The following is a 25,893-nucleotide window of genomic DNA, read 5'->3' on the forward strand; positions in this document are numbered from 1 at the left end:
CAAGGTGGAGGGTTTCAAAGACCTTAAAGCAAACAGTGAACCAGCGTGAAAGCATTTAATTGACTGTGGGATTAGCAGAGGATAGTTATCAAACACCATCTTGAAAATAATGTGATTTCAAAAAGACATAAATATGAAAACAATTGATTTTCAGGGACTCAAAGAAAATATATTGCATTGTGAAAATTAGCTGTAAAGTATGGATGAGTGCTAGTGGGCAACAGATAAACAAATGTATAAAAGGCCATATTTACTAATCAGGCAAAGCCATCATGAGAATGTTATTTAAAAGCACATTGAAGAGTAAAATGCTGTGCAAGTGATCAACTGACATGTTAATTGAAGAACTCAGAAAACAGCAGCTCCTTTACATAATGACCAACACAACACAAGAGCCATATCTATCCACCCTGCTGTTTTCTTCCTATTTTATCATCCCACATTTTTCCGTATTTTTTAGTCTTTCAATGAAAGATGGCAGTAAATTTACAAACAGCTGACACTCCTTATACGCATAATATCACCGGGAGGCCCTCTTGTTCTTAAATTTGATCCAGTGGCAAGAGATGCACCGATAAGAGTTTTGTGCCTAAACTTAGTGCAAATTTGTTAACAAATAGGTGTAGGCTTGTGTAACCCAGAGCAACATAGGGCATGTTTTTGTTGTTGTTGTTTTTTTTGGAAGAATATAAGGTGTGTGGGGGGTTGTGTTATGCCTTATTTTCACATCCCAATGTTGGAAGGAATGACCCAGAGCAACGCAATTTGAATCATTGATTAGCAGGTGGAAAATCTACTACAAAGACAAGAAACACAATGTGGATTCATTCAATTAGAGCAAATTGAGTGCATATGTGAGTAGATTATATACAAAGTCAACTTTAATGTTAGAATGAAATAAAGAGACAATTAATTAACAATTTTAAAAAGTAGTAACATTTAGTCTACACAGTCGTACAGTTATAACCAGTACTTTGAGGGCAGCCATAATGCTGAAGTGGCCCTCAGTGAAAAGAAGTTTGACACCCCTGAATTACAGTTTATTGTATAGTTATATAGTATGTATAATATACAATATAAGTTGATTATTTGAAGTGCTTATTTAAGTCATTTTGGTTGTCGCACTGATTGCATTCTCATTATCAGGTTCTGTGCTCTTATTGGATCTCGTAGTTGAACTGCAGAAGTCATACTGCGGAAACGTGTCTGAAACCTTCTCTTAACACTTGCTGCCAAAATTTCAATGGAATCTAAATGTTATTGCAATGACCATTAATCTACTGTCGATGAACACATCAAACAATTAGACTTGTTTTAGACTTTTTAGCCTAGGATTATGAAAAGTTTTTAAGATTTCCAAAAATGTTTTCCCAAACGACCAAGATAATCGATGTAACATCCCATTTATAGATGTAAAACTTTGGGATTGGTGTAACTCGATTAACAGAGCATTGAGTTATAGTAGCACAACAATCGTGGGTTTGATCCTAGAGAAGATGAGATGATAGAATGTGTGCCTTGCATAGACCATAAATCATGTTCCAGAGCCTCTGCCAAATGTGTAAACCTAAATGCAAATTTTGTTGATTGGAAATAGGAAAAGATGTGCATAAATGACTGTTTTAAAAGTCCACAAATTAAATTAATCTGCATTTTACTCCAGTCGTTCGTACTTTCAAACTTTCACCACTAAATACAGTTCATTTCCAGCTTAAACGAAGAACAGTTTTATTATGTTCACACCTGTCTCGATTCATTTACAGAAGGCCCTGGGTGTCATGGATTGGTCAGGCTCTCACGACCCCCACTCACGAAGATCACCATCACCTGACTTCTAATGAGCACACAGCTGCATCACATTCACGAGCACCAGATAAAAGCACAGCACTCCAGTCGCTCATTGTCCGGGCTCGTCTCGACGAAAGCGGACAACTGAGCGACCACTCAGCGTAGTCATCCTCAGCTAAACAAACGATTCACTTACCTGTTCTCTTTGTATTCCTCCTAGTCTTCCTGGTCCTCCCGAATCGTCCTGTCTTCCAGTCCTTCCAAGTCTGTGTCATCCTCTGTCAGCTGTATCTGGTGTGTGCTGTCCATCCTCGTGTATTCCTGTTACCCAGCCACGGAGGAAAAGACCCCAACATCATTCCTGATCCTCCTGGCTATCCTTCATGTGCTCCTTGTTGTCATTTAATAAACACCCTAACGTTTCCTTACCTCTGTCTCCTGTCCGCTTCATAACAGAAGCCCGGACCCTTAACGACGACAACATGAGCACCCCCGATCACCTTCAAGAGCTGGTGGACCAGTTGAAGCGGATTCTACAGCCACCAGCTCCACTTTCCAACGCACCACCAGCACCGAGCACTTCCGCCTCCACAGTTTCTTCTTCGGCCCTTCCTTCCAGTCCCATGGCCCGACCAGCGCCCTACTCAGGCGGAGCGGGGGAGTGCAATGGTTTTCTGTTACAATGTTCCCTCATATTCGAAATGCAACCTTCTCTATATCCCACAGATAAGTCGAAGATCGCCTACATCGTATCTCTACTCTCTGGACCTGCACTTAAATGGGCTGAGACGATCTGGAACCAAGCCGGGCCGGTCATGAATTCCATCACTACCTTCACGGAGTATTTCAAAGAGGTGTTTGGACGTTCTGATGGGGAAGTAGCCGCTGGAGAGCAGCTGTATCATCTAAAGCAAGGTACTCTATCTACACAGGAATATGCTCTCCGGTTTCGCACTCTAGCAGCTGCAAGTGGATGGAATGAGAGATCGTTGTTGACCACGTACCGGCTCGGCTTGGAACCCACGCTCCGAATCCAACTGGCCACATTAGATGATACAATGGGTCTGGAGAGATTCATCCAACATTCTCTCCGATGTTCCGATCGTCTCCGTTCCTATCAACAGGACACCATCACCCCCTCGTCTGCACTCCTCCAATCGCCTGAGTCAACAGCCTCTCCAGAACCAGAACCCATGATAATAGAGTCTGGAAGACTGACATCAGCGGAACGACAGAGGAGGCTGACCCGGGGTCTGTGTCTATACTGCGGTGTCAGTGGACACACCCGTATGGAGTGTCCCCTTCGTCCCATTCGGACTTCAGTGAGTGTATTCAGTACGAATATTGAACAATGTAAACCACTTACTACCACCGTACAAATAACTACTGCCTCTATTTCTCTCCTTGTCACAGCCCTCATCGACTCCGGGTCAGCAGGGAACTTCATCTCCCAATCCCTCTGTCGTCAACTCCACCTCCGTACTGAGGCGTCCTCGCATATATACCAGATACAACCGATAACCCAGTGCACTCGATCTTCGACCCGTATCCATCGACAATGCGAAGACATCCTTCTTCAAGTGGGGTTGTTACATCAAGAGAGGATTCAATTTCTGGTTCTGGAGGGTGCAAATATGGACATCATTCTAGGGCGCCCGTGGCTGGTGAAGCACGATCCCATCATCTCTTGGGGCACAGGAGAGATAAAGAAATGGGGATCTGGATGTACACCTGCCTGTTTTCCAAATCTCCCTCTTCAAGGTCGGAACCCCATTTCTTTGTTTGCAACATCGGTCGAGAGCCCTCCTGAGAAGCAGTCTATCCACATTCCTAAGGAGTACAGCTCCTTTCATGATGTCTTCTGCCCCAAGAGAGCTTCCCAGCTACCGCCGCATCGGCCATGGGACTGCGCGATCGACCTAGTTCCAGATGCCCAGTTGCCAAGAGGTAGGATCTACCCGCTCTCGCTTCCAGAGAATCAGGCAATGGAAGATTACATAAGGGAGGCTCTGAGTCAGGGGTACATACGTCACTCAAAATCACCAGCCGCCTCAAGCTTCTTCTTTGTGGCCAAGAAGGACGGAGGGCTGCGTCCATGCATCGACTACAGGGTCCTAAATAACGGTACAGTAAAATACCGATATCCCCTTCCTCTGGTACCAGCCGCTTTGGAACAGCTCCGAGAAGCTAAAGTCTTCACTAAATTGGACCTCCGCAGCGCGTATAATCTGATAAGAATACGTGAGGGGGACCAATGGAAGACAGCATTCGTGACCCCTACTGGCCACTATGAATATGAGGTCATGCCTTACGGTCTGGTCAACGCCCCCTCCGTATTCCAAAACTTCATTCATGAAGTCCTCCGGGAGTTTCTTCACCACTGTGTAATAGTGTACATAGATGACATCCTCATTTACTCCCGGAGTGAGGCCGAACATCGCCAACACGTTGCGGAGGTCCTACACACATTGAGAGAACATCACCTCTACCTCAAAGCGGAGAAATGCTCATTCCACCAGAAGTCGATTCATTTCTTGGGATACATCATTGACCAAACCGGTATACGTATGGATGGGAAGAAAATTGAGGCTGTTCTATCCTGGTCAGAACCCACTTCCATTAAGGAGCTCCAGAGGTTTCTTGGGTTTGCTAACTTTTATAGACGGTTTATCAAGGACTACAGCAGGATTACATCACCTCTCACTAATCTCCTCAAGGGTAAACCCAAAGGACTGGAGTGGACCAAAGAAGCAGCCGCAGCCTTCCGCCTTCTTAAGAAGGAGTTCACAAGGGCCCCACTCCTGACTCATCCTGACCCAAATCTTCCTTTCGTGGTGGAAGTGGACGCATCCACCACCGGCGTCGGGGCAGTATTATCTCAACATCATGATACACCGCCCCGACTGCATCCCTGTGCCTATTTCTCTCGGAAGTTGAGCCCGGCGGAGCAGAATTACAGCATAGGAGACAGGGAGCTTCTAGCAATCAAGCTAGCCTTGGAGGAGTGGCGTCACTGGTTGGAGGGAGCCAAACATCCGTTCCAGGTGATCACAGATCACAAAAACCTCCAATACATCAAAGAGGCCAAGAGACTATGTCCACGTCAAGCCAGATGGTCACTTTTCTTCTCACGTTTTGATTTCTCCATTTCCTATCGTCCAGGACCCAAGAATCTAAGAGCAGACGCTCTCTCTCGTTTACACGAGCATCACGATCATGAAGAACTCCCAACGAAGATTCTTCCCGAACACATCTCCATTTGTCCGATCACCTGGAACGCTCCTCCAGTCGTTGCCACTCCGGAAGCCCCTGCTCCGCCGGGATGCCCTCCTCATCGGCAGTTCATACCACCTGAACACCGGGTAGATCTGATCCACTCCTTACATACCTCGCTAGGCACTGGACATCCAGGGATCAACAATACTCTCTCGCTAGTATCCCAACGATTCTGGTGGCCAAACATGGCAAGGGATGTGAGGCAATATGTTCAGGGCTGTAAGGACTGTGCCCAATCCAAGAGCCCACGTCATCTACCCGCTGGAAAGCTCCATCCCTTGCCGATTCCGAACCGTCCCTGGTCACACCTAGGAGTGGACTTTATCACTGACCTCCCTTCGTCAGAAGGTAATACCTGTATTCTAGTCATAGTAGATAGATTCTCAAAGTTTGTCAAACTAATCCCTCTGAAAGGTCTTCCCACAGCCTTTGAAACTGCCGACAATATCTTTAATCAAGTCTTCAGGTCATTTGGTATTCCAGAAGATATTGTGTCGGACAGAGGTCCACAGTTCATCTCACGTCTATGGAAAGCCTTCTTCAAGCTCCTAGGTGTGGCCGTCAGCCTCTCTTCTGGATATCATCCCCAAACCAACGGGCAGACAGAGAGAAGATTCAGGAGGTGGGACGGTTCCTGAGGACCTTCTGCAGTGGTCACCAGAACTCCTGGAGCCAGTATTTGGGCTGGGCAGAATATGCCCAAAATTCACTGCGGCAACCCTCCACCGGACTCACGCCATTCCAGTGCGTCCTGGGCTTCCAACCACCGCTCTTTCCCTGGGATGGCGAACCATCTGATGTCCCCGCAGTGGATCACTGGTTCCGGGAGAGCGAGAGAGTCTGGGACGAGGCTCATCAACATCTGCAGAGGGCAGTCCGTCGAAGCAAGGTAACCGCCGATAGGAGAAGGTCTGAAGAACCCAGATACACACCCGGACAAAAGGTGTGGCTATCCACCCGGGACATACGCATGCGACTGCCCTCTCGCAAGTTAAGTCCCCGATTTGTTGGTCCCTTCACCATCGTGGAACAGGTTAACCCCGTCACCTACAAACTACAATTACCCTCTCACTACCGTATTCACCCTACATTCCACGTATCACTCCTGAAACCCTATCACGATCCTGTTCTTCCCTCCACAGAGCCTGACCACGAAGAGGAACCCCCTCCTCCACTGCTCCTAGAAGAAGGAGCCGTCTACGCAGTGAAGGAGATCTTGCGTTCCCGACGTCGTGGTGGCCAGTTGGAGTACCTGGTGGACTGGGAAGGGTACGGCCCCGAAGAAAGGACATGGGTTCCCAGAGCTGATATTCTCGATCCTAGTCTCATGGTGGAGTTTCATGAGAGCCACCCTGAGTTCCCAGCGCCTAGAGGCAGAGGGAGACCACCACGGCGTCGGAGGTGTCGGCCCTCAGGAGCGGGCCCTGGGGAGGGGGGTACTGTCATGGATTGGTCAGGCTCTCACGACCCCCACTCACGAAGATCACCATCACCTGACTTCTAATGAGCACACAGCTGCATCACATTCACGAGCACCAGATAAAAGCACAGCACTCCAGTCGCTCATTGTCCGGGCTCGTCTCGACGAAAGCGGACAACTGAGCGACCACTCAGCGTAGTCATCCTCAGCTAAACAAACGATTCACTTACCTGTTCTCTTTGTATTCCTCCTAGTCTTCCTGGTCCTCCCGAATCGTCCTGTCTTCCAGTCCTTCCAAGTCTGTGTCATCCTCTGTCAGCTGTATCTGGTGTGTGCTGTCCATCCTCGTGTATTCCTGTTACCCAGCCACGGAGGAAAAGACCCCAACATCATTCCTGATCCTCCTGGCTATCCTTCATGTGCTCCTTGTTGTCATTTAATAAACACCCTAACGTTTCCTTACCTCTGTCTCCTGTCCGCTTCATAACACTGGGGGCGGCCTGGGAAGAAATCTCTAAGGAGGTGCTGAGACTCAGGATAGATGACCAAGGTGTGTAAAAAAGGGGGGATTGACAAATGGATGACAGCTTGACTAGAGGCCATTTAAAAAAAAATAAAAAACTAGAACACCTCAACAGATTCAACCCATAAAGAACAGACCTACAGTTTAATCACATGAAAAACACTTCGTTTGTTGATGAAACTAATGTTAACTTTAAATGGGTGTGTGTTTGTGCAACAACTGCTACTTATGCAGGAATATTGATCCATTTACTTAATTTCTTTTTTTCAACAAATTGACTGAATGAATAGCTGTATCCTAAATAGCATTCACTTTTTAATAGATTTTTTGTTTAGATTAATTCGCCTCACAGCAAGAAGGTCGCTGGTTAGAGCTTTGGTTTGAGCTTTCTTTGTAGAGTTTGCTCTTTGTTCTCCCTACGTTCGCGTGGGTTTCCTCCGGGTGCTCCGGTTTCCTTCACAATCCAAAGACATGCGGTACAGGTGAATTGGGAAGGCTAAATTGTCTGTAGTGTATGAGTGTGGGTGAGTGTGTATGGATGTTTCACAGAGATGGGTTGCGGCTGGAAGGGCATCCTCTGCATAAAACATGTGCTGGATAAGTTGGCGGTTCATTCCGCTGTGGCAACCCCTGATTAATAAAGGGACTAAGCCAAAAAGAAAATGAATAATTGAATGAGTTAATTACTTTACAGCACAGAAAAAAAACACATCATAACATGAATATAATCTAGATGTACTACAACTTCTTGTCTACCTCCTAAATGTGGATATTGTTTTAGTTACATTTTGTTTTTCAAATTTTCTTTTGAGGGTGACTTTCCACCATTTTTCCAGGGTGATTTTTTTTGTTGTTTGATTAAATTGTGATTATTCGATAAATTAATCGCTACATCATGTTATTAATGACATAAAACAATTAAATGCTTAACACATGAGTAAATCCCAGGTGTTTGACGCATTGCAGCAAAATATAAAGACTTGTATGTCATCAAATGTTTCTTGGTCTAGTATATAAACTATTGTTACAATGAATTACATTATAGTTTGTGTCTTATTAAACACAGTAGAAATTTTTTTTTTGCAGCGATGTTTTTTGTTCATATAATAAATAAAGGTAGCACAGCGCAGTGGGTAGCACAATCGCCTCACAGCAAGAAGGTTGCTGGTTTGAGCCCCGGCTGTGTCAGTTGGCATTTCTGTGTGGACTTTGCATGTTCTTCCCGAGTTTGCGTGAGTTTCTTCCGGCTGCTCTGGTTTCCCCCACAGTCCAAAGACATGCGTTACATGTGAAATGAGTAAGCTAAATTGGCCGTAGTGTATGTGTGTGAATGTAAATCAGCATACTATAATCTCAAAAACATTGCAGAAATTAGATGTTTGGTTTCCAGTGAGGTCTTAGAGAAACATGTTTATGCTTTTATCACCAGCAGGGTGGATTACTGTAATGGACTCCTCACTGGCCTTCCTAAAAAGACAGTCAGACAGTTGCAGGCTTGCAGCTCATCCAGAATGCTGCTGCCAGGACTCTGACGAGAACCAGAAAATCCGAGCACATCACACCTGTCCTCAGGTCTTTACACTGGCTCCCAGTTACATTCAGAATAGATTTGAAAGTATTACTACTTGTCTAAAAATCACTAAATGGCCTAGGACCTCAATACATTACTGATATGCTCACTAAATACAAGTCTAACAGTTCACTCAGATCATTAGGATCAAGTAAATTAGAAATTCCAGTCAAAGCAGGGTGAATCGGACTTCAGCTACTGTGCCCCACGCTGCTGGAATCAGCTTCCAGAAATGATCAGATGTGCTCCAACATTAGGCACATTCAAATCAAGACTGAAAACACATCAGTTTAGCTGTGCCTTTTATGAATGAGCACTGTGCTACACATCCGACAGATCACACTATTGCATCTTTCTTTTCTTTTACATTCTTTTATAACCTGGTTCAGCATATTTTTATCTGTTTTAATAACTTTTAATTCTTTTAATCGTTTTTATATATTCTTGTTTATGTAAAGCACTTTGAATTACCATCCTGTATGAAATGTGCCATATAAATAAACTTGCCTTGCATGTTGAAGTAACAGTTCATTATCATTGTTGCTATGAAGAGAAATGGTGTAATATCAGTCTCCAAGAAACAGTGCCAGGTAACCTTGTTCCCACCTGAAACCATGTGTCAGCATTCAGTAATGAAAGCTATGTAACCCCGGCACATAAATGACTATTATCAGCGCATACGCTCTTGTTTCATTCTCCTCTCTCCCACACACACACACACACACACACACACACACACACACACACACACACACGCACACACACACACACACTGCTAATCACCTTAGCAGCGAGTCTCTCATTAGCACTGACTGTCTCTAGCCTTCTCCAGGACCCTGTCAGTATTTTATTAGTCCTTATCTCTGCTTGTAGCTGGCAGGTAGCTAATTGACGTGTAAGAGGCCAAAGTGCCAGAAAATCATTAGGACTAAATTAATAATGCAGCAAGGTCTTCCATCAGAGCTTGTCTTCTGCTTAGCAACGGAACCACCATGCAAACAAAAATGACCCGCCAATGAGGGAATCACAAGAATGGAGGAGCACTGAAGATGCAAGAGCTTCAGAATTGGTAGAAAGCCACATTTTATGCTTTTTAGACAAGAACGGAAATCTTTTTTTTTTTTGCTAAATGTACTACTAAAATTGCCACAGGGGGCACTATAATGATATTAGCAACGTAGGCTCATTCTGAAAACGTAGCCCTTTATATGTTTCTGGAGATCGCAAATTGTGTAGCCAAAAGTATGCATGGCTGCATTTTGTATTTAAAACGAACACTTCGGGGCGGTATGATGCCGTTCCTCTTTGCGCTAGCAGATGACCGCTACTCTCTGTGTGGATGACTTTCTTGCTGTTACCAGTTTGTCCAGTTTGCTCGCCATGTAGGTCAACGGACTTGAGATGTAGAGCGGAGTTGACCACGATGATGGGGTTTGAGTCTGATGAAGAATGGTTCCAGAAGGGGGGTAAGACAAAAACAGAAGGCAAAAAATGAAATAAACGAGTAAATAACAGGGTAGGAATGTGGTAAACTAAATGGTAAAAACCAGGTGAGGACTTTTCTTTTTCTTTGTCTTCCATTGAGTTTAGGGAAGTGGGTTGGCGGGTCAATCTGTGCTTTTAAAAATACTATTGGTTGGGCTTAGGGAAAAAGGAGGATGGGTCAGTCGATTCGTCAGTCATTTAGTCAGTCAACCAGTCAGTCGACAGTGGCCTTTGGTGGATTGACGCGAGAACAGCAGGTGCGAATGGCACTTACAAGAGAAATTTGACATCTCAAAAGCATACACAGTAGCTTCTGGTGGATTTGCGAAAACAAAAACTGCAAATAAAACATAGCTCTATGACGTATTTGGCCCTCTCCAGAAATGTATATAGCAGTACGTTTTCAGTACGTTTTACGAGATTATGACACCAACCTTATTTTTGGGCAACCTCATTTTTACACATTATAATCCTCTGAATGCTTCATTTGATCAGAAGTAATCCACAACTTGGTCATGATGGCAAATCTCCTCCAGAAATGACAGCGACTCCTTGAGTTACTCTTTGAGTAATTGCTGTAATGTGAAGTGCGCTTGAGAAGGCGGACTGTACCTCGTGTTCATTTCATACAGATTACAAAACCAAAAAACTTTTGTTTTCAAGTGGTTCATTTAAAAGTACAGATTTCAAGCTTTATGTGGATATATTTCTCAAGTCTGTGAAGCAAGTATTCGCTGAGATTCCAGTAAATTTGTTGACCACCAAACTGTCGTAAAAGCACACATCTGGTCTGAGTGTTCCTTTAAGCTTTGTGCTAACTAGCCAGCTCCCAAAAGAAACAACAGTTTGGGAATTAACAATCTGCATGAAACTTTCTATTGTTAACTGGAAATGTCTGTTGAAATGGTACTTGTTGGTGTGGCAGTAACTTTAATTTTCTTTGGTAGCTTTGAGAGCATCAATAGTGTATGCAATGCTGTATAGCTCTTCTTGTCTGTTATGCAACCACATTTAAAGTCTGTTTTGATTAGTCACTGATGTTAACCCAATACTTGATTTTTTGTCAGCAGATATGGAATGACATATTTGAGTAATCAACTTAGACTAACTGAAAATCAGAAGGTAAATGTGCATGTGGTTTATTTTTACTCAGAATTTTAAAGTAACTCTGTAGTTTGTTACTTCCACAGCAACTTTAAATTAACATTAAAGGGACAGTTCACCCAAAATAAACATTTATTCACTATTTACTGACCTTCAAGTGGTTTCAAACAATGGAAGTGTTTTTTCTTCTGTTGAACACAAAAGTAGATATTTTGAAGAAAGACTTTGATTTTCATAATGGAAAAACAAATACTATGGAAGCCAATATTAAATGCAAAATATCTTCTTTTTTGTTCAACGGTAAAAATAAACTGAAACAGGGTAGGAACAACCGTTGAATGAGTTAACAATGACTGAATTAAAATTTTTGGGTGAACTGTCCCTTTAAGGATGCTATTTGTACAATCAAGAAATCCTTGTTATTATTTACACTAGTGGCCATTTAGTGAACTGCAGCCAGTAACTCATTGCAAATGAAACTAATATGATTCAACACCTCAAAACAACCTTTTGCTTTCGTGACTAGCAGTAAAAAGTCTGAAATATCATTGTAAGAGATTCTGATAACAAACATCCAAACTCAATCCACACAATTCCAGTTTGACGCAGCCTTCGCGTGGTTGCCCTCACCGTGGCTGATGCGAACCTCTCAAAAAATTTAACTACATGTCACAACGACACATACAGCAAGCTCTGTGATTGGTTGGCTTGGTAGCTGTGACAAGTAGGGATAGTTCTGAGAGCCGTGAGCCCAATGTAGCGAGTGTTTACAAGTGTCGAGTGCTGTAAAGGAGCTCCAGATGGAAAGTTTTGTTTTTTGTTTATCTTATAATTAAAGTCGTTGCACATCTGCCGTTTCCCCCCTCTGAATAAGTGAGTTTTAGCTACTTGTACTGTACATTAAGGTAGCATTCAGGAAAAAACAAAACACCTGTAAAGAAACTCGACACAGAGGAGCATTAAAAACCTACTGCCTACTAAGCGCAAGACAGGTGCAGTGGGTCACGCTGATCACGCGACGCAGAAGTATAAACCAGCCTTTACACATAGCCTTTTTACGTTTGATCATACAGACTATATGACAGAAGAAACAAATAACAAAAATGGAGGGAAAGGCAGAAAATGATTAGGTTTGGTGGGAAGTTCATTACTAGTCTGGTCTTGTCGAGGGTCTCAAGTACATCAATCTTTCAGGTAGGAAACATTGTCAGGGATGTGAATGTAATTTCTTGATACAGAACAGTTGCCAGGGAGATGTATTGAAGTTTGGATCAGCCTTTATATTTCAGCTGTCAAATATCAAAGCAATATCTGGATAAGTGTTGATTGGCTTGAACAGAACCAGTATGTTACTGAAGCAAAATAACTTGTCCTGTAGATAATGCATAATTTAGTTATTGCCTTTGATTCATATAAGAATAACTTTGTTAACAAACAAACAATCTCTACAGTAAACATTTCAAAAGAAAACACTTTTTTCTTAGTGTGAAGAAAATATGAATAATCTACTTCTGCATTGTATTTGTTCCCGCTGTTCCTATGCTGTAACATGTAACTCTGGTAAAATGTAAATTTCTCATTAGTAGGGCCAAACAGAATCTGCAGACTTTTTTGTTATTTCTGCGCAGAATTTTGGAGAATGATTTTGGGAGTATAGTTACAAAAACTTACTATGTGAAATAAAAAAAAATAATAATACCTTTTTAACTTGTATTTAATGTTTACAATGCAAATCAAATTTGATCCAATTATTTGGAAAACAAAGCAAGTCTCTCATATAATATATCTACTAAAAGACAGAAAATACTACTTTAAGAACTGTATTGTAAATCATATGAACATTTTCATATTTGTTAATAGTACTACTGAAATTAATTAAAAGATTTAATAAATAGAAATTTACACACATTTACACAAGTAAATAAATAGACTTAATGACGGGCTAAATTTCGGCGTGTCGTTAGCAGTACCGTCGCAAGCTTAACTGGCGCTCTAGGCAACTGACAATCATGCAGCCCTCACGGTGTACATGCCGGCCATTTGTGGACAAGAAACCCCATGGCAGGTCATTGTTGTGGACAAAAGTAAAGAGCGGGGGGTTGTGGACGAAAAAAGTAGCCGGGAGGAGGGGGGTTGGGGCAAGATGCCTCCCTGGGCGATCGCCCATATTGCCCATGCTGAATTCCGCCACCGGTCATTAGCTAAGTTATGTCATAATAAATGCAAAGGTGACATTGTTTGAGATGTCTCTCAAACAATAGTAAAAATGTTTTGACATAGACAAATACATCATAAGCTGTCTTCGCTTACCCACTCACATCACATTACTAAAACAGCATTACTTGTCATAAATCTGTCATAAACATGATTGTCATGAGGCCATTGTAATTGGTGTGAATTTTATAACAGTGTTATTACAATTTTTCTAGACCTCGACTACATTAAAACTAAGAATTGAATTTGACATTTAAATTTCATAAAATGTCATTAAATAATAATGACTCTATTTTAATTTTATTGACGCGGTATTGACACTTTATAATGCCATGTGACAATCATGTTTATGACAGATTTATGACAAATTATGCTGGCTTGGTAATGTCAAGTTGTCATGACAAAGACAGGTTATGATGTATTTGTTTATGCCACATTGTCATAACAAAGGCATCTCTAACAATGTTACCTTTGCATTTAAAATTACAAACAGATAATGACTCTTAGTGACAGTTGTCAAAAGCATGAATAAATCTCCTTGATATTCTTAACGTGACAGTCATGCGATTTGTTGCTATTTTCAGACCAGCACAACAAAAAAAAATTTGTTTTTTGCTGTTTGAATAGCAAATCAACTTGCGCTACTTTGTGGACTCATGGAGTCACTATTATGAAGAACTGAAATAGACCGCGCCATTGACCAACTAAGAACAGGTCTAATGTGAGTGGGACGCTGACAAGGGAGTGTGGATCCAAATGCAGGTTTAATGAGAATGCTCAGGCAAGCAACAGTCAACACAGGGCAAACAGATGTAAACAGGCAAATCCAGATTCGTAGTCAAAATAACAGGCAAGTGGTCAGAAGGCAGGCAGCAGACAGGGATAAACAATAAAACAAACAAAACAAAACGATGTTCAAAACCGGCAAGACAAGGCAAGAAAAACACGTAATGTCACAGAAGCAGATAACATGACTCAGCAACAAAATGTTTGTGTGTGTGTGTGTGTGTGTGTGTGTGCTATTTTTATAGTCCTTGTAATCAGTCTTTGTAATCAGACTTCATCTGTGTCTGTGTGTGTGTGTCTCCTCACCGGAACTAGGAACAGGTGTGTGTATGTGAAGTGCATGTATGGAGTTGTAGTCCTTAATGTGGTGGATTTGTAGTCCGTTAGCTTACTGTGTGTTTACCAGCGCATCTGCAGCCGCTCGATCACTGTTGATGGTGACAGAGATAGCTATGCGCCTATGTGGGTCCAAATGCTTACGCATTGCTTAATACACAGAGGTAAATATTAAAGGATTAAAATGTTATAAAATAATAATTTACTACGTAAGTATAAAAACCCACAGCCTCCATGCCTTCTTCATGTTGAGGGGCTTTTTTCAGTTTATTCATGACAATTTGCATTTGTATAATGTTATATATTATTATTATTATTATTATTATTATTATTATTATTATTATTATTATTATTATTATTATTATTAGCAGCAGTAGTAGTAATAGTAGTAGTAGTAGTATTTATTATATGCATATTTATATTTGTTTTAATAAAAATAAGTTTAGATTTGTCCACCTGTCGGGTTTTGGACCATATGGGGCATGAGAATAGGACGTGTGTTTGGATATAACTAGTCTTTTGACCACACTTCATTGTTCAATTATTAATTTAGAAATTAGAACTTAATTCAGAAATAGTTTAATTAAAAAATAATTATGTTGGCTAATGGATATCTTCAGTGGAGTGCGTACAACACCGTTTCCTTATCCACGAAAGTAAAGGAGTAAAGTAAAGAGTAAAAGTAAAGTAAAGAGAAAGTAAAGAGGCTGAATGGAGGAGGCTCATTCTTTATCCTCGCACTGCAGATAGTCTGTTTAACTGTTTTCTCACTAGTGAAGCATTCAGTTTTTCCACTTACAAAGTCCACCATGTAAATAGCAAATGCACCATGGTGCAATGTAACTGACTCTTAAAGGAAATGGGAGATGTGCTTCTGATTGGTTCAATGCATGTTATGCTCAAAACACACCCACAACTAATAAAAAGAATAAGCACAGCCCTGTTAGACCATGCCCCAGGGCGCAGAGCATATTTTTCCATCCTTAAAATAGCAAAAGTGGATTTGGACATGCCCTCAATACTTTTGCGCCATGCGCTTTAGACTTTGCACCTTAATCGTTAAAATAGCCTTTAATCTTAATGCAGTGGTGGCCAAATTTATTAGAACATTTTGGTACTTCCCTAAAAATGGTGTTTAAATAGGAAATCAGTGCAATGCCTTTATAAGATATTTAGAAAAACTTACAATGTTCATGAGGGTCAGGAGGTACTTCTGGATGTGCTCTCTGCCATGAAACATCACCACAGAGCAATCAACCCCCAGTAGAACCTCGATGTTAAAGATCTCATCTTCATACGTCTCTCTGCGTGCTCGCGAGTTGATTTTCTTCTTCACATGTTGGGGTAAAAACTCCAGTGCAGCAAGACCACCCAGAGGAGAACCTGAGAAAACAAAAGCAAAACAAATTAGTCAAGAGGATCATTTAAAGATGCAAAATCATAAACAATGATGATTTATTTTATTTGTTTATTTATTTATATTTAATTTGATACCTACAGGCTTCAATATAAATCATATTAATAGTGATGTATGTTAGTTTTCGCTCTTCTAAATCATGAAAATATTATATGTTTTTAGATATTTAGGAAACATGCTAAGTGAACATACATGTTTATCTTAAAAACTATGCTAACGTCTGTTATTCTTTAAAAGTGTTTATACAACAGTTCTGTCTGGTTCTCGAATCTGATTGGCTAATAGCTGTGCGATATTCTGCAATAACAGCACTGGTACAGCATTCTCACCCTTCTGTATTACTCCACCCACATAGAGTGACAGCGGATGAATAAACTCACAACAGTTTGACAAATATTGCAGCTGTTGGACAACATAATGTACTTTTGAGGCTGTTTTAGGCGAGAATATAGTTGTTTAGATTGCTACTATGCAGTTTATTTATAAGAATAGTGCCTATTTTAAAGGGCACCTATGGTGAAAAATCTACTTTTCAAGCTGTTTGGACAGACATATGTGCAGGTATGGTGTATAGACCGTTCTATTGGGGTGATATAAACACACCCAGTCCTTTTTTTTTTTTCAATTTAGCAACCTAAACACGGTGGACCAATTGGAGCATTTTTTTTTTCGTTTTTTTTGGTGCGGTCCCCCCGCCCACCGAATTGATTGACAGCTGGCAGTATTAACATGTCCTGGTAGTCACGTGTATAATCATATCAACAAGACCAGATGTGCGCAAAGCAACCGGGTATAAAAGGTAGTGTTGGTGAAATTAAGTTTTTGAACCAGTGAAGCGCTCGACTCAAGTGTATCGGAAAAAGATTCGTTACTCGAAGCTTTATAAATCAGTGCTCGATGAGGACCTCTTCTAGTTAAGAGTGTGGGAAAGCACTGTGTTGCAATAATGTCAAATGTCCACAACTGACCAACTCATTCATGTAGTAATACAACAACAGTAATATAAACAAATTACTCTAGTTTTTACACATAAGGTTTGTTACATTACGCGACTGATGACTGTAGTTAAATCCAACGTATTCAAAAGTACTTACATTTATCATATTACAACTAGTCCCATTCCAAGCAGGGATCAAACCAGCAATTCCTGCATGGGAGGAGGAGGAGGAGGAGGCTATGTGAGTAATGCTTTCAGGTTGCACTCGCCAGCTGGCCTCCGTTAAACACTATACTACGATTTGCAGTGGTTTATAGTTGTAAAAAAGTACGCTAATACACTTTAGTATGGTTCAAAACCTTTTTACTATAAATTACTATTGTATTTTAATTTAATTACTGGTGTATAGGACCAGTGCAGTGCTTTGAAACATTAGAAATGTATGTAATCAACACCTAATTTCTCTCTATACACCTTACTAACCCATGGGGGTGTTTAAACCTTTAAATCAAAATTCGAAGCAGTCACGAGGGTATAGGCGAAAATTAAGCTTCGGACGTCACTGATCACGTGATGATGGCAAAACGAATCAAGCTCCGGTACACTGCTTCACTGCGGGATGTACCGTTTTTTGATACATGCTTGGAAGTCTTGGCGCACAACATCACATCACTTATAAAAGGTCTGTTCAGTTTGCTAGGATCATCAATCATCATCAAATGTGATCAAGAGTAAGTTTCACATGTTTAAAATGTTTTAAAACAGTGCACGTGTGTAATGAATTACAGCGATCTTCTTAAGCTTTACTTCATCAGCACAGCCGCGTGTCAGAACAATTATAAAAGAAGACGCTTCAATCCCGGTTTGTGGACGTTAAATCAGGTTTATTTTGTACATTAACATAACAGATATCCATAGAGCAGTGGATATTAACCTGTATCCTGTCACATTTGCGTGCAAAAAGAGTGCAAAGCTAAACGGGCGCTCTGTCTGTCTCTCTGTCTGTGTGTGTCTGCTACGGTGTGTGTATGCGCATGTGAACTTTGCATGACTCATCGATGCAACTGCACAAATACTCATTGGTAAAGTTCTTACTGTAATATTTCTCACAAACGCTACGTGAGATCTGCTTCCTTTAAATCTGTCTGTTGCCTGATGCAACTGAGGGAGGAGATTAAGGCACGCAGAAAGGCACGTAGAAACGGTGGGCGGGGAGGACTAGCCTTAAAGGCGCAGTATGAAAAAACAGCCCCCCAGTGCAAAAATGTATAAAATAGAATCTTGCAAAAGGTATAGTGAAAAATCTGATGGGTGTTTTGAGCTGAAACTTTACAGACACATTCTGGAGACGCAAAACACTTATATTAAATCTGAAAAAAGGGCTAACATAGGTGCCCTTTAAGTATTAAGAATTTCAGAGATTCACCATGTTTGCAGCCATCAGCCTGTCAGACTGAGCACAGCAAAGATGGTTGACATTGTTCATCCACAAGATGGCGACAGAGACTGCATAATAAGCCCTTGGAGGTGAAAAACTCAGCGTAATTTCTAACTACAGCTGATCAAATCATTATTAAACAGGTAAATGACTTTCTAAGTTGATCTCTTGCTTTTGTATGTTGTAGTGCCGTATTTATAGCCTAATGATTGTAATGTATTGAGTGTGAGATGGGACTCACATATCAGGAATGTATGTATTTTGTATTTTTGCCATCTGTTTGTTTCTAATGAGTCTCCTGTTTTCCTGTAAACCAGTTCAGTAAAATCCCTGGAAAATCTCTGTAGACTGATGGCGTTTCATGCTGTTCAGCCTTATAATCTTAAAATGTGAGCAAAAATCACCTGTTTTGTCATCACTTTAAACATTACGCTAGAGAATCACTCAAATACTAGCTCTAAGTGAAGTTTATTTATAAACAAATTTAGAGAGGATCACGTGCTTATGATTGTTCTCAGCTGTTCCAGCATCAGCTCATGATCGATTATCCAATCAGATGATTCCTAACTCACTATAAATAACCAGAGTTTTCTTATGTCAATATCTTCGTCTTGAAGAATGCTCCCGCTTCAGCATTGCACCATTTCAATACAGAAGATCAAACAAACAACAACAACAACAACCACAACAACTCCAGCCAAAGCCCCGCTCTCCCCCGAGAATCCAGCCGGCGTTCCCGTAAACGAGCCTGAGTAAAGAGCCTTCTACTTCAAATTGCCTCACACAGCGCAGTCCAAAAACTCACACTAAACTCTCAAGACTTGTCCAAATAACATGCACCCTAAGTAAATTGAACACACAAAATGTATACCATAGTCAAGCTCTCACAAGTACACCTCTCCTCAGTCATCCATATCTGTCACTTAGCTACAAATAAGCCAGGGGAGTCACCGAGATCTACCTGAGCTCAAACTCCCCTCTCGCCCTGCAAACAGGAAGGAGCCCAGGGCTCGAGGATCTCATAAGCTCAGGGCTCTCTCCCGGGACAGCATGCCAAACAAGCTTCATTATCAATCATCAGCTAAGTGTGAACTCTTGAAAGTGACATTGGTGAAATAGTAATGGTTCCTGCTGTTCTGACAGTCAGCTGCAGATGTGAATGAATGGCAGAAGAAAGTAGTTCCTCATACAAAAGGATTTTTACACTCTCTGTGTTTGATTTTCTTTTTGATATAGACGATTATGCCGTTGAACTGTTGTATAAATACAATATCACATTTGTAGCAGTGCGATGTGGCTGTATATCGTCACTGGTGGGACACTAAGGCACTCGGCTGGCAGCGTCGTGCCAACGCACGCCTTCCACCAGTGCCAATATACAGCCATATTGCACTGCTACTAGTGTGATATTCCTCATATACCTATCTTAATCTGAATATCTGTCTATGTTTTGATTTTGCGTAACTCCACCCACTGACAGTTTACCCAATTGTATTTCAGCACACTGGGTCAAAGACTAGTAGAATACACAAAACATGTTACTCACAGTTTTAAATTGGAAAAGTGTAACTGTCAATATGGTGAATGAAGCTACACCTTCTACTACAGCAGCCAATCAGCAATCACTATAGACTGAGGATTCTCCGGGGGAGGGGCTTAGATCAGACATGAGTTTCTGCAGATTTTGTGTGATCTGAACATTTAGAAATGAAACTAAAGACACAGTTGTTGTATAATGTCTTTGGTGATTCCTAATATGAAATTTAATCGTAAGCTTGGCAAGTAATTTTGGAAAATTTGCTGTTTCTGATTCAAGCAGAATGCCTGAGCATACTGCCACAGAGGCTTTTCAAAGATGGCCACCAAGTGAAATGACATTGACTGGGTTGCCTTGGTGAAAAAAACACCTCTTAGGTGGGTAGTAACAAGTTACATTTACTTCGTTACATTTACTTAAGTAAAATTATTGGGCAACATGTACTTTTTGAGTGCATTTAAATATGTGTACTTTAACTCAAGTAAATTATTAGAGAAAAATCATTACTCTTACTTCGCTACATTTGGCAACGTTCCTCCGTTACAGCCAAGTGAAAATAAATATGATCCATATATCTTGTTTGCAGATATCGCGAAGCGCCGCGAGTTCATACTGTGGTCCCGCCATGGCACCATCTGCGGTTCCGAGAAAGACGGTTACGCTGTCTGTGCAGTGAGTTTATCAAACCAGGTCATGTTTTTACACCAAGATGTCAACAAGAATAATTTCATAATGCAATGCATGCATCAAACTGACAACATATACATGAACTACAGCTCCGACCTGAAAAAAACACGCTGAGGTAAGTGGCAAAATTATCCATATTATTAGACCTTACTAATGGTAACTATGAGATAACTAAAGAAACTGCCATTTAATGGAATAACTGATTAGCCCTGCACACATTAGTCATTTAACCATTAAAAATATTACATTTAAGCATTATTTTTAACATACAATTGCTTTAATAGAAAGATTTTATCAACACATTTGTTTAGTTTTAATATGTAATTTCTAATAACTGATCTCTGCCCATCTAAATTGACAATTTATTAACATTATGGGAAGTTTTTTTAATAAGTCGTTTCAGATTTTAAGACTTTTTATTTAAAAAAAAAACACACATACTGTCTGCTATAGGGAATGCAAAAACTTTGAAGCTCAATATCTCAAAATCATTCCGAATGCAGATAGAACCTTATAATTCTAAGGTGACACTTTTTCAAGTGACATTTAAAGGCTTAACCAGGTTAATTCGACAAGTTAGGGTAATTAGTAAATAAATAAATAAATAATTAATGATGGTTTGTTCTGTAGACAATCAAAAGAAATATTGCTTAAGGGGACTAATAATTTTGACCCCAAAATATTTTTAAAAACATTAAAATCTGTTTTTATTTTAGCTGATATAAAACAAGTAAGACTTTCTCCAGAAGAAACAATATAGTAAATACTATGAAAATTTATATATATATATATATATATATATATATATATATATATATATATATATATATATATATATATATATATATATATATATATATATATATATATATTTATAATGAAAAGTTACTAGTAACTATTTACTTGAGTAATTTTTTCATCAGATACTTTACTTTTAAGATTTCCGCAAGTACTTGCACTTTTACTTGAGGATAGATTTTGGATACTCTACCCACCTCTGCTTATTTCATTTCAGTCAGGAAGGCCTCTAGGAGGACAGTAGCAGCCTCCGAAATGAGACAGATTTAAAGCATGTGAGGTGGTTTTTATTTTGCAAACAATTTTAATATTACAAACGTAATCATTAGCTGATCAGCTTAACGTGCAAGGTTCAAGCTTAAGACAAGCTTGCTATCAGTTGGTGTTGTCAATCTGGCAACCTGCATGTGCATCATGTCAGGGAGGGGCCGGGTGAAAAAAAACCCTATCCAATATTTTGAATTTGGACCGCAATTACTGATTGATCTTACATACTGCACCTTTAACGAATATTTGAATTCAGCAACTTGGTTCAAACATTCAGCAGTACACTTTAACCACATTTCAAAATAACATTGAAATCCAACATTCAAATGAGCCATAGAAACTAAACTGCCCATGGTTTATTGTTCAGACTGCAGATTAATATCGTTATTTGGCACATTACTGAATATGGAAGTACTTTTAGAATGTGTAAAAACAATGGCAGTGTGTTTCTCATTTCATGAAGCACATTCTCTCTCTTGTCACCTAATACACAGCACAAACACTCTCTCAACTCCAAAAGCTTTCATGTTCAGATTGGGTGGCACTGAGACATGTCTCTCAGTCTCTCAGCCTCTGCTTGTGCCAAAACTGTTTGAGCGAGGGATAGTAAGAGGTGAAAGAGATCCCAAACCCATACCAGCCTAAAAATGAATGACTGTGCCAATTCACTTTGACTTAATAAGTGCACAGTGGGGAGAAATAATTGTCAAATTCATTTAAATGATCCTAATAAAATGATTTCACACCCCAAAAACATGTTGCTCTCGTACTTTATTACACAGAGTGGCATTCCTCTCTTTATTTTAATGCAATGTGAGCTAAGAAATGCATTTATTCCATGCTGTGTCTTTTTATGATTCTGTTCAAAGATATAATCAAATGATTGGTTTGAATTGGTTTACAAATCAATTTGAATGATTTAATGTTAATTTCTCAGCACACCCATCAATTAATCCACTTTCTAAATCGATAGATCGATTAACGTCATCAGGAGCGCCACTAGGGGGGTAAAGTTAGTATGATTCTAAGGGTCCATGCTATTTTGGGCCCCCCTGAGATACTATTATGGACCTCAAAACGCCCCTGCATCCAAACCTCCCCAGGTGTTTCATTTTTAATTTATTTTAATTTTTTTGCTTTAACTGCAGTTCGGAAGTTTTTTTTTATTCAAGAACATTTAAATCAAGCCCCCATGAAAAACTGAAGTATTAGATGTGACACCGAATGGGAGAAAAAAACCTTGCATTTTGCGATGTATGTGTCTGTAGTCCTTTACTCACTCGTTAGATGCAGAGAATTGTGTCAAACAGCCCGGTGTGTAAGGAAAAATGCGGCAAAATGTCCTACACGATGGTAATAGTTTGATTAAGTTGTTTACGTCTGTACTGCACAATAAAGCGACTAAAATAGGCATACTCTACATGTCTTAATTTAATTCTCTTTTAATTTGATTATGACTTATGTCAATGACTTCAATCTGAAAATAGTTGTTTACATGGTAGACTCTTAATCATATTGGTAGACCTTAATCGTATTAAAATTGGATTATTTAATCCAGGCTCATTCTGAAAATGTACCGCTATATACATTTCTGGAGAGTGCCAAATACGTCCCAGGAGGTATGTTTTTTTTGCAGGTTTTGGTTTCACGAATCTACCAGAGACCGCTGTGTATGCTTTTTCAGATTTCAAGTTCCTCTCATGAGTGCCATTCTCCCCTGTTGTTCTCACGTAAATCCATCAGAGGCTGCTGTCGACTGGCTAACTGACCGATCAACTGATGTTCCCTCCTTCCCTAAACCCAACCGATGGTGTTTTCAAAAGCACCGATTGACCCACCTACCCATTTCTCCAAACCCAACTGACAGTTTTCAAAGGCATTCCAGAAAAAGAAAAGCCCTCGCCTAATTCTTACCACATTTTCAGATTTCACCACATTCTCACCTTGTTATATATTTATTTATTTTTTGGCTTCTGTTTTTGTCTTACCCGCTTTCTGGAACCGTTCTTTACTGAACTCGAACCCTGTCATTGTGGTCAGCTCCTCTCAGCGTCTCGAATCCACCAATGTACATGGCAGGCTAACTGGACAAATTAGTAACAGCAGGAAAGCCGCCCATACAGGGGTAAGTGGTTAGCTGCTAACGCAAAAAGGAACCGCCTCATACCGCCTTGTAGCTTTCATTTAAAAGATAAAATGCACCCATACATGCTTCTGGCTATATAATTCGCGATCTCCAGAAATGTATATAGGGCTACGTTTTCAGAATGAGCCTACATTTGGATTATTGGTGCCCATGTAAACGTACTCAATGTGAATGTGAAAAGCCTTAGATGAAGTTGAGTTGTATAGTCTGCTAACTTTAATAACTTTAATCGTAGTTCTGTCTGTAAAGAAATCATACTATTGAAGACAATTTACAGAAAAAAAAGAGTAAATTCACACTTACAAACAAAAAACAAAGATGAGTTTTACACAGGGCCAAAGTGGGACTCCTTTTCAGCCCTGGAGTTTCAAGTCTTAGACCGGCCCACCTCAGTTCACGACTGACTATATTAAAATAACGTCATTTCCAATTCAGTTTCTAATGACACTATCACGTCTTTTTCAAGGAAACAGCTGCTTTAGAACTTCAAATGTTTTTCATAAATATAAGAACATTAAAGAGTAGCTAAATCTTCAACACTATTCTTTGAAACATCACAATGCTTTTTCCTGCAATATCTGAATATATATTCTGTGCAAAATTCTTTATAGATGTCCAGTCATTTGTAACAGGCGTCACACAAAAAAATAAAATAAAAATGTACACCTACATAAGTAACCCGAACAGTATTACATGTCTTAACACTAAAAATGTAAAAAAAAAATCTACTCAGGTGAGGTTCAAACTCGGGTCGACAGCATCACAACACGACGTGCTGACCACTGGACCACAATGGCACTGTTATGTCCCCTTTTTAGATTTCTGATCAAGTTATGTCAGATTTGATAATGTAGTGAATCATCTGATTTTCATTGAGCAGGTGTAATATTCATTCATTTTAATTATTCGAATTCTTATTTTCACTAAGGTGCCACTGTTTGGGGTCGAGGGATAGTTACATCATCATTAACCTGCAGGCTGCATTTTGCTCACGAGGCTGCGAGAAAATAAATAAAAAGAGAGGAGCTGTGGCAAAATAATGAATAAAAAGAGTGAGGCTGTGGTCAGATAAATAAATAAATGAAAAAAGTGGGACTGCTGAGAGTGCAAGCAGCTAGGGACACCGGCCCTCGCAGCCAAAAAAAACGGACCGGCCCACCGGGAATTCTCCCGGTCCTCCCGATTAGCCAATCCGGACCTGGTATTACATGTGCTATCATTAGCTAAAACCACAGGTGAAATATGTGGATCACACTGTAAAACACATGTGGAACAAATGTGGAACTCGTGGCATTGGAACAATTTAAAGTGAAACCCATCTGCTCCTCATGTCTTGTCTTTTGTAGTGAGAGTTCAGTCATGGGTTAACTTGTGTCATGTGATCTCTTGTCCATGTGTCCATGTTAAAGCGTCGTTTCTAGCAAATTTAGTTTTGGTTTGGCACCGGGACACACGAACATGGTTAATTTTATAAACTATATTTTTTCTGCCTTCTCTTTGAAAGAAATTGAAGCGTCTTCTTTTATAATTGTTCTGACACGCGGCTGTGCTGATTAAGTGCATCTGAAGTGAATCACTGTAATTCATTACACACGTGCTCTGTTTTAGAACATTTTAAACTTGTGAAACTCACTCTTGATCACATTTGATGATGATTGATGATCCTAGTGAACTGAACACACCTTTTATTCCCGGCTGCTTAGCGCTCGTCCTCTCTTGATGATATGATTATACACGTGACTACCAGACATGTTAATGCACGCAGCTGTCAATCAATATTGGTGGGCGGGGGGACCGCACTCCTATGTAAAGTTGCAGTCGATCTGAAAACCGCTCCAATTGGTCCACCGTTTTTATGTTGTTAAATTTGAAAAAAAAAGGACTGGGTGTGTTTATTTCACCCCAATATTATACACTATATTTACACACATTTCTGTCCAAACAGCTTGAAAAGTAAATTTTTCACCATAGGTGCCCTTTAAAGCCTTTTCGATTAAATATTTTTACAATTTATGATGGCATAGCAGTCAAAATAGGAGAAATTAGCTCATGTATGGGACAACTTTTGGACCTTTGTTAGTTAGGGGTGGGTGAGACCAAGACCTTAAGAATGAATGAATGACAGCCTCTGAAAGTGTCAGAGAGACAACCTCTTTTTGCCCAG

General features: G+C 40.2%; 1 protein-coding gene across 1 annotated transcript in view; it reads right to left on the reverse strand.

Moving 5' to 3' along the window:
- adamts2a (ADAM metallopeptidase with thrombospondin type 1 motif, 2a) overlaps positions 1-25,893 on the reverse strand; it is a 158,934-nt gene that overhangs the window by 51,908 nt on the left and 81,133 nt on the right. The window contains exon 4 of the mRNA XM_056446154.1: positions 15,689-15,885. Coding sequence (XP_056302129.1) covers positions 15,689-15,885 — 197 coding nt within the window. The remainder of the gene's footprint in view (positions 1-15,688; positions 15,886-25,893) is intronic.

This window comes from Danio aesculapii, chromosome 21 (assembly GCF_903798145.1).
Source record: "Danio aesculapii chromosome 21, fDanAes4.1, whole genome shotgun sequence".
NCBI lineage: Eukaryota > Metazoa > Chordata > Actinopteri > Cypriniformes > Danionidae > Danio > Danio aesculapii.